This window comes from Heterocephalus glaber, unplaced genomic scaffold (assembly GCF_053883595.1).
Source record: "Heterocephalus glaber isolate CG9 unplaced genomic scaffold, H.glaber_assembly_v1.0 deba00001444, whole genome shotgun sequence".
NCBI lineage: Eukaryota > Metazoa > Chordata > Mammalia > Rodentia > Bathyergidae > Heterocephalus > Heterocephalus glaber.
This window is the reverse complement of record NW_028258297.1, coordinates 22,615,731-22,625,086: the sequence shown is the minus strand read 5'-3', so window position 1 is coordinate 22,625,086 and position 9,356 is coordinate 22,615,731. Positions and strand designations below refer to the sequence as shown.

General features: G+C 36.2%; 1 protein-coding gene across 3 annotated transcripts in view; it reads right to left on the bottom strand.

The window, feature by feature from the left end:
* Window positions 1-441: 441 nt before the first annotated feature.
* The window catches only part of Rerg (RAS like estrogen regulated growth inhibitor), a 143,590-nt gene continuing 134,675 nt past the window's right edge, over window positions 442-9,356 (bottom strand). For all 3 annotated transcript variants that reach the window (XM_004845824.3, XM_021259148.2, XM_004845825.3), the window contains 2 exons: window positions 7,858-7,931; window positions 442-6,348 (listed from right to left, as the gene is read on the bottom strand). In XM_004845824.3, the coding sequence (XP_004845881.1) occupies window positions 5,941-6,348; window positions 7,858-7,931 (482 nt within the window). In that variant the 3' untranslated portion in view covers window positions 442-5,940. The remainder of the gene's footprint in view (window positions 6,349-7,857; window positions 7,932-9,356) is intronic.

Below are 9,356 nucleotides of genomic sequence, written 5' to 3'. Positions count from 1 at the left end.
TTAAAAATACTCCTCATAGGGGCCAAGGATTTAGCTCAGCGGCACTGTGCCCACCTTGTAAGTGTAAGGTCCTGAGTTCAATCCCTGGTACCAAAAACCAAAAAAACAAAAAAACTAAAAAAACTCCTCATAGAATAAACCAAATTATTTTCTATTCTTATGAAAACTTTTCAGGACAGATGGACGCATACAGATACAAACAGCCCAAATGCACAACCCCAAACACTCATTTGCAGTTTCCTAAGGAAAAATAATTTTCTTTTATTCACAAGAGAATAAAATGACACATTCATTTGTAATGGATCTTTGTTGGCTGAATGAATTAGAGGCCAGGGAGCCTGAAATAAGCCAAAACCAAAGAGAATTTAAATAAAACCATTTTTAAAAATAAAATATTGATATTCTATTAAGTCTGGAAAAGATGCAAATTGAAAACCTGTGTAGAGATATGAGACATTTATTTTAAACAGGTTCCATGAAGTCTTGCTCAGCAAAATAGCCTCACAGCAATGACCTAATAAGAGCCCCATCCTCTTAGGACCTACAAGGGGCTTCCTAGCTCTGGTCAAGGGCAGTAACTGTACTTCTGGTCCTATTCATTCCTTGTACTGATCTTATTTTCCATCTAGCACATTTCCTTTTAGCCTAATAAATATCCGCTAATCTGTCTGATTGTACGAATTTGCTGGTAGTAAGTTGTCTTGGGCCATTTTGTCATATAAGAAACTTTATTTTTACTATATTATTGAAAGGTACTTTCACTTGTAAAAGCATTCTAAATTGGCTTTTCTTTTCTTCCAATAATTTAAATGTGTCAGTTCAATGCCTTCTGGAATTCATAGTTGGAAAAATGAGATTGACCATCATTCTAATTCTTATTCCATTGTATATAATATGTATTTTTCCTCATTAGCTGCTTTAAAATTTTAGTCTTTATTACTGTCTTTCAGCAGTTTGACTATGATGTACCATGTTATTATTTTCTTTGTGTTTCTATTCTTTGGAGTCTTTTGAATATCTTGGATCTGAGAGTATATAATTTGGAATGTTTTTCAGTTCTTTCTTCCTTTCTTCCTTCCTTTCTTTTCTTTCTCTTTCTTTCTTTCTTTCTTTCTTTCTTTCTTTCTTTCTTTCTTTCTTTCTTTCTCTTTCCTTCCTTCCTTCCTTCCTTCCTTCCTTCCTTCCTTCCTTCCTTCCTTCCTTCCTTCCTCCCTTCCTTCCTTCTCTCCCCCGTCTCTCTTCCTTTCTTTCTTTCCCACCATCAGCCTCCTCTACTACTTCAATGATATGTACATTAGACTGGTCAGTTTTTCTTCCACCTATCACTGGTACTGTTTTCCTCCGTGTTTTCTATTGCCATGTCATCAAGCTCATTCTTCAGGGTCTACTCTGACGTTAGTTGTACTTGGTGTACTATCCTTTCAGAGAGACACTACATTTGGACTTGTTTATGGCTTTCATTTCTGGCTTCCTTATGTTTATTTCACATCTTTCATTACTTTCATGAACATATGGAGAATGCTTCTAGTAATTCTTTTATTCTCTTGTTTGATAATGATAGCTTCTGTCATTTCTTGGTTTGTTTCTATTGGTTGAATTTTATCCTACTTATGGGACACATTTGCCTGTTTCTTTGTGTGCATAGTAATTTTTGGCTGGACGCCAGACATGATAATTTTTAATCCTGTTGGGTATAGGATTTTAAAATATAATTTCTGCAGTATGTTGGATATGTTCATAGCTTAAAATCAAGTTACTTGTACTCATTTTGATCAATTTCAAACTTTTATATATACTGAGCCTAGGGATAATTTAGACACACAATTAATATAATAGTCTAGCCATAATTTAGAGTCATAACTAATATGGTATCTTTCTGGTGTTTTGTGTGTTAACACAATGTCTTCCTAAATTCCTGTGTATTACTTGTGTATTACAAAGACTTTTCAGTGTGGTTGGCAGGAATACAAACTTTCCCTAGTCTTACCTAGAATACTTCCCCTCAAATTTGACCTACTGCTTTTCTGTGCTTCTCAGTTCAGCCTTGAGTAGTTTCCATGCATTCATCTCTACTGTATTTAGCCAAAGACTGTAGGAGCCCTTTCACATATCTCTAGGGATTTCTCTTTATTAGGATTCCTTCCTTCAGGCATTCTAACTCACAGATTCTTATGAGCTTGACCTCCTCAAATTTTGAGTTTTCTCTCTTCAACTCAGTGAGACCAAGAAGTTTTATTTAAGTACTTCCTAGCTGTTCTGCTTTTTGAAAACTCCTACTTGGCAGTAAGCAGAAACAATCATAGGCATTTGCTTCACTTATTTCCCTCCTATCAGACATCAAAGTATTTTGTTGTTTGTTATTCAATGTCAGATGAGTTATGATAAAATATACAGTGACAAGGGGCTGGGGATTTAGCTCAGTGGTTCTGCCGCCTGCCTTGCAAGCAGAAGGATCAGAGTTCGATCCCCAGTACCAAAAAAAAAATACAGTGACTATTTAAATAAACATTTTTAAATTATTACAGTAAGACACATTGGCATTAATCCCCCTCAAAATAACTCCCCTTGCTTCAAAAAACATTTATTCCATTATTTTTGCTACTTCATGAAGCAGTTCTAGAAGTCCACTTTCCTGAGAGTTTCTTTAGTTGTGCTCTCATGGCTTTTGATGTCCTAGATCAATTGAAAACATTCATCTTGCATTGTTATTTTGACTTTGGGGAAGAGCCTGAAGCCACGAGGTACCAGATTCAGTGAATAAGTTGAATGAACGCACACCACAATTTTGTTGTTGTTTTTTTTTGTGTGTCGTGCTGGGGATTGAACTCAGGACCTTGCACTCGCCAGGCAGGTGCAGCGCCACTGAGCTACATCCCCGATCCATCCATGATGTTTTTATTTGACAAAAATTGCCATAAGATTTTTGAATGGATTCTGAACATTGAGGTAGCCAAGGAAAGACTTGGTTCATGCCTCTTGGTCATGCGAGGGGACTTCCAGAACTGCTTCACATAGTGTCTAGAATGATAAGTGTGTTCAAAGTTAGAGAGTTTTGTTTGTTTTTTTGTGTTTTTTTGGCATCAGGGATTGAACTCAGGACTTTGTGCTTGCAAGGCAGGCGCAGTGCCACTGAGCTAATTCCCGGCCCCAGAGAGAGTTTTGATGATTAATGGTAATGTGTATTTTACTGTAACAAATTTTAATTTAAACATTCACTGTATTTTTTATCACACTTCATATTTTATTTACTTGTTTCTAGTTGTTGATATGCAAGAGTAATCTAGCTCCTATTATTTCATCATGGCTAATGAGTAATATGCTTTTAATACTGAAAATAAAGGCCTGTTCCTCCTCTTTACTGAATGAATCTTGTATCATTGGCATTCGTGAAAATGAAGTTAAGCTTCTGAGTAACTAGCAATATTAACTTGTTTATAACTTTTATATGTGGAGTAGCCTAGGGCTTGAGGAAAATAACTAATTTGTGTAATCTCATGTTTTTACAAAATTACCAGTTGCAACTTAAGCCTGTGGTTCTAGGATTTTTAGCAGGTCTGAACTGGTATGCTCATGTCTCAGTCAGTTACTAGTGTTAGTATCTGTGTATTCAGCCTCCTTCATTGCTGACTCAAGGATGACACTCAAGTATTTTACTCTCTCCTTAGCAGCTTGTTTTTAACAACAACTGAACTATATTTCTAAGCACAGATATGAGAGAATAAAGGTGAGAAATTTCAAAAATAATTTCCCCTGTCTTTTTCCTCTACATTTTTTACACGGGTATTACTGAAGATAAATCAGAGCTAAGTTTACTAACTTGGACCTTTAATAAGTTAGTTGCTTGTAAGAATATGAATTTTTGACATTTTTCTTATTTGCTTATTCTGCTACTTTTTATTTCTTTCAATTTTTCCTCCTGCTATACGTCCCTTTTTCCTCTAAAAAAGACACGTGGCCTTCTAAAGTCCTTTAAATTACCACACTCATCAATTTCACACCTGCATATTTTGGTTCCATGCTATTTCCTCTGCCTAGAATATTTTCATCATCGTTCTTTCTTTCGTTGTTCTCATACATTCTTTAAGGCTCAGGTTGGACACCATCAAATAGTCAAATGTGTCTGACATAGGTATAAATATTTGTAATGAAGAAGTAAAACAATAAAGGAAAAAATCATCCCTAAATTAGCTAATTTTGTACTTTCATCACACAACTCAAGGATCAGAACTATATACTAATATGGGCTCTGGAGTCCAGCTCTTTGATTCTCTGGGTTCAAATCCTGGTTCTACTCACAAAATAGCTGTGTGGCTAAATTAGCCAATACTCTTGGCTAAATTTCTTCTATTCCCTTGCTGCTCAATATCTTCAACTCTGTCATTATAATTGTAGTACCACCCTCTCATAGGGTTATTGTGGGGATTTGGTGACATAATACATAACATACCTAAACTAACACCAAGTGTTCTAAAAGTGGCAGCTATTATTATCAGTGGGAACTGTTTTTTATTAGATTCACTGATTTTTCAACTCTACATTGTAACTGATCCCTTGAGTCTTTCCTAAAATTTATTAACCTTTCATGTTATTACAGGAAAGACTGTCCAAATGTGACTTAATTCAAAATTTATGCTTTTTATTATAGTCACACAAAATAAGGTCAATTACACAAAGTTGTTGAAATACATTGGTGAATTAAAGCTTCCAACACTTACAAATTTTTATACATATAATCTATGAATTTATAAATACATACACATGTAAAAGATATATTTTCTTCTAAAATAAAGTGCCCAAATCTTGATATATGGGGGGCATAATGAGAAAAGATTCATAGTTTTGTCAGTTATAGACTGTACTTTCACAGTACAAGAATCAATTTTATACACATGTATTCAGGTATAGTGAACTTTAATTACTCATTCTTTTCTGAATTCTCTTAAATAAATTTACCCAAAATGTTAAACGAAGTCAAGTGGTCAACTTAATGAATCAGATGCTAATTTTTCTGACTGTGATTGGCATAGAAAATTGGCTTCCAGAGGGAAGGTTAGTTTAATCCATTCTTAATTTTCCTGTTGTTTGGACTGTTATTTTTTCTGATAAGCTGACAAACACAATAAGAAATGATTAAAGGTCTCTAACTCCTCTTCTAGCAAGCAGTAAAGTCAGGATTTGGTGAAAAGATTCCTAATATTTTATATCACCCTGAACTTGGGGAGAAAAGCCCTAGCAGCATCTGAATTGCTGGTGCTGCTGCCTCTATTATAATTAAAATCTTATTTGAGCCAAGGAGGAAGAATTAGGCTGTAAGGATCAATATGTCATTGAAAGAACTGACTCAAATGGAAATGAACTCTTCAACACAGCAAAACACCTTAATAAGGGCATGTTTCAACTTAAGAGCACACTAAAAGACTAAAGAAAAACTGCATGATTTATTTCAGAAAATCCTCACTTCTAATAGGAACTAAAGTTCTAATACCCGTTCCAATAACAGCTTCCCTTCTGCTGTTTTTACTGTATTTTCTGCTTTCTTAGACATTTATGATGATCATTTGTAGTCTTTGACAAGAAACTGAATTTTAAAATGCCGTTGAAAAGGCTTCAACTTATTTAACCACGGTGGAGATGCATAAAAATAGCTTACTACAACCCAGCCATTTCAGAATCTCTGGTGATTACATCTTCAAACTACATTAGAGTGGGTCCTATGCAAGCAGGAAAGGGAGAGATTATCAGCACTAGAACTGCATACAACACTCTAAAATCTCCCAGCAAGAGAGTGGGAGGCTGGGAAGGTGGGAAGCCCAGACATGTCCCAGAGTCAACATAAGGAGTGGGCTTTTATTCTTTCACTTTTGGAAGGGAAAAGGAAGGGCATGAGAGTGTTTCCCATGACCCGACCCATCTCGAAGGGCCTTGCAATACCAGAGGTGCCTAACTGCTGATCTTGGTGAGCATCTTGTTGATAGCCTGCTTGACATGCGTGGTGGAACTGCGCCTCCTGGTCTTGCCCTGCACCATCCTCCTGCGTCGCACCTCTCGACACAACTCATAGAAGATCTCTGTGATGTTCCCTTCACCCGTGCAGGCAGAGCACTCGTAAAAAGCACATGCCAATTCTGTGGCCAGCTTCTCCCCTTCTTCCGTACTCACTTGTCTGGAGTGGTCCAAGTCAGCTTTGTTTCCAACCAAGATGAGAGTCACGTTCTTGGGCTTTTTGATCTCATCTAGGATGTTCTTCAGTGGCAGTACTTCCTCGAAACTTCCCCGGTCAGTAATGTCGTAGACCAGCACAAAGCCTTCCCCCCATCGCATATGGCCTTCTCTCTGAATGGTGTCTTCCTGTAGACAAAGAAAAACAAGAGCTGGGACCCCTGGAGGAAATCACAAGGTACAGATGCTGCTAATGTTGAGAGAGCGTTAATTACTATCCTTTATATCCAATTTTATTAAATGCCTTGGTTTTCCACTTATACAAGCTTACTTTCTCTAATCATTTTGAAATGGAAGCATTATTTACAGCAAACTATTTCAGAGAACTGAAATATTTCTTTTTTGGTACCGGGGATCAAACTCCGGTCCTCGTGCTTGCGCAGCAGGCGGCGAAACCACTGAGCCAAATACCCGGCCCAAATTTCTAATCCTAGACTGTAAGGTTTTGCTTTAAAACTTTTCTTCCCATATCATTAAATCTGTGATCATTAAGAACTATCAGTAAATTACAGTCTTGGTTGAGAATATCAACTTTGAGGGTTTTTTTATTACAATTAAGGAATTAATAAATTGGTACCAGATAAGTAATCCCTGACCCACACTTTGGGTATAAAAGCCCAAATTAAGCAATTATTAAGGCCAAAATTCAGGGAGATTTTCTTTTTCTCTTTATTTGTTTCTGTCTGTTTAGATTATTGACAATTAGCCCACAGAGACAGAATAAAATGACAAGCAGTATAGAGCCCAACTTTAAGATAGGGTTTTGCTTTTTTCTGTCTCAGTAACCCAATTATGTTATGCTGTATCCATAAAGACAGAAACTCATTTGAAGTGAATCTCAAAGGAGATGTAAGTTCTTCATAGGAAGGTAGTGTGCATGGCTTGAAAACTCATCACCTCCACAGGTTTAAATGACTTCTGGATGCTGCCAAAGCTTCATGAAGGTCAGAGCATAAGAAGGCAGCGATGAAAAGGAAATGAGTATAATTCATTTCAAGAACAGTTCTTGGGTTAACAATTGAATTTGTGTCCCTTTGGGTCACAGGTCATTGATGAAGCACCAAGGAAACCTTCAGATTAACTGTTATTTCAGTGGTCATTTCTATATTTGGAAACTAACCTCAAAGCAGATACATAAAGCAGAGTTACAGGAGAGATTTCCAAAATAAAGTATTACATTCTGAATCTAACAAACCTATGTGGTCATAGAATTTTGGAGTACAAAATATACCAAATCTCCCTCTTAATGATTCATCTCACTCATAAGCACACTAAAGGCTCTGAGAATTCTCTCAGCTAATATTTGTTTAAATTCATCTGAGCATTTCAAAACATCTTTTGCTATGAAAACCTATTAAAATGCTTCTATGCCACAAAATATAGGTGGAATATCCTAACCTAGATGATATGTGAATATTATCGTATTTTCAAAATCTTCTTGAAGTGTGCAACAGTTTACATCAGAATACATAACCCAGGCTGTTAGAAATGTGATGATCTATGAAATGGCTGGATAACAGAAGGAGCAAGTTTCTAGGCATACAAAAGTTAGTTAAGAAAAGTGCCTTCATTTTGCTCATATTATGCAGGTATATTTTTATTTGATGTGGAAAATATTTTAGTTGAATTCTTATTCACCTGACCAGCAGTATCTAGGATCTCCATGGAAACAACTTCATCATCGATGGTTGCTTGGTGTCTGTAGGTTGATTCTGAGGAATGAGAAAATAAAGAAGGCAAAAAGGTAAATAAATGCAAGATTAATTTGGTTCTTAAAATGAAAGGGAAGAAGGATTTGCATGAGTATAGCATCTTTCAACTTAGGGAGCTCTTGACAGTCATAAGATAAAACAAGGAGGCTACCAACTTTAAGGGGTAGCATGGGGGAGACCTCTGCTTCTTTCTCCTCTATTCATTCTTTGTAAGGCTCCATCTTATTCTCTCAGGAGTGCAGTTTCTTAATGCTTTTTTATATTTAAATATTCGTCTATATCATAAAATGAGAAAGGTGGTCTCCCACAAAATGCAGTCTGCCTTCATGTTCTAAAAAAGAGTTTCTGAAATCACTACTAATTTATTTTCCTAACAGGTTGCATACAAACAGGATCTACTATTTTCCTTCTAGTCCTTAACCTTGGAAATATAACAGACATTAGAGGAAGGTTAATAGATCTTACCAAATGGTGTAACACTATGAGAAAGTTTTGAGGAAGTAAAAGGTGATTTGTGAGGAACAGTACCCTAAAGTAGAGCGGACCCAAGCAGCACTGAGGCAACAGTGCAGATTTTTCTCATTCATGTTACCTCTTCAAAGCAGAAAACAGCAGCTGCTCAGTACCAGCTGGAGGTTAGTGAGTCAATAGCAGAGTAGTTCCCAAGCCACGAGGGGTTGAAGAGAAGCTAGTAGTACAAGAAGACTGAGTAGCCCTGAATTTAGCTCTCATCACATAAAGGAAAACCACAGGTCAAAAACAAGTGCAAACGGGTGTTGCTCTACGTGAAAACTGGAACAATGTAAACAGAGGATTCAGTGAATGAATGATCAGCAGAGACGATGGAGGTGGGATTGAGCAACTTTCCCAGAAGCCTTCAGTAAGCGATAAGAAGGAAAATGTAAATTGAAACTTTAACAAAACATATGGAAAATAGAACTAGAAATGTTATTCTTTATAAAAATGATTCTCAAAGGAGAGAATAAAATACATGGGAGGCATGGGAATATTTGAAAGATATAATGACTAAGAATTTCCCTGGATTAGAGCCATTTAAAGACTTAAGGTCAAAATGACTAACAGAATACATGAGAAAAAAGTCTCTTATTTAAATCTGTAGCAATGAAAATGAAGGATATCAATGACGAAGAAAAGTCTAAAGGGATTTAAAGGAAAAAAGCTCATAATTTACAAAAGGATATGAGTCAAATTGACATTGGATTTCTTACAACTGAAACCAAATTCATGACATTCATGGCATAAAACAAAAAATAAACTACAGCGAAAGCAATCCCCAGTTATAATTTTGGGTGCTTACAATTTATCATGTAGAGAAGACCAAAGGATGGTTTAAGTAAACTAACACCTTTTCTTGGGAGACCACGAAATAAAAAAGGAAAACTAGAAAAAGTAAGCTAAGTACTC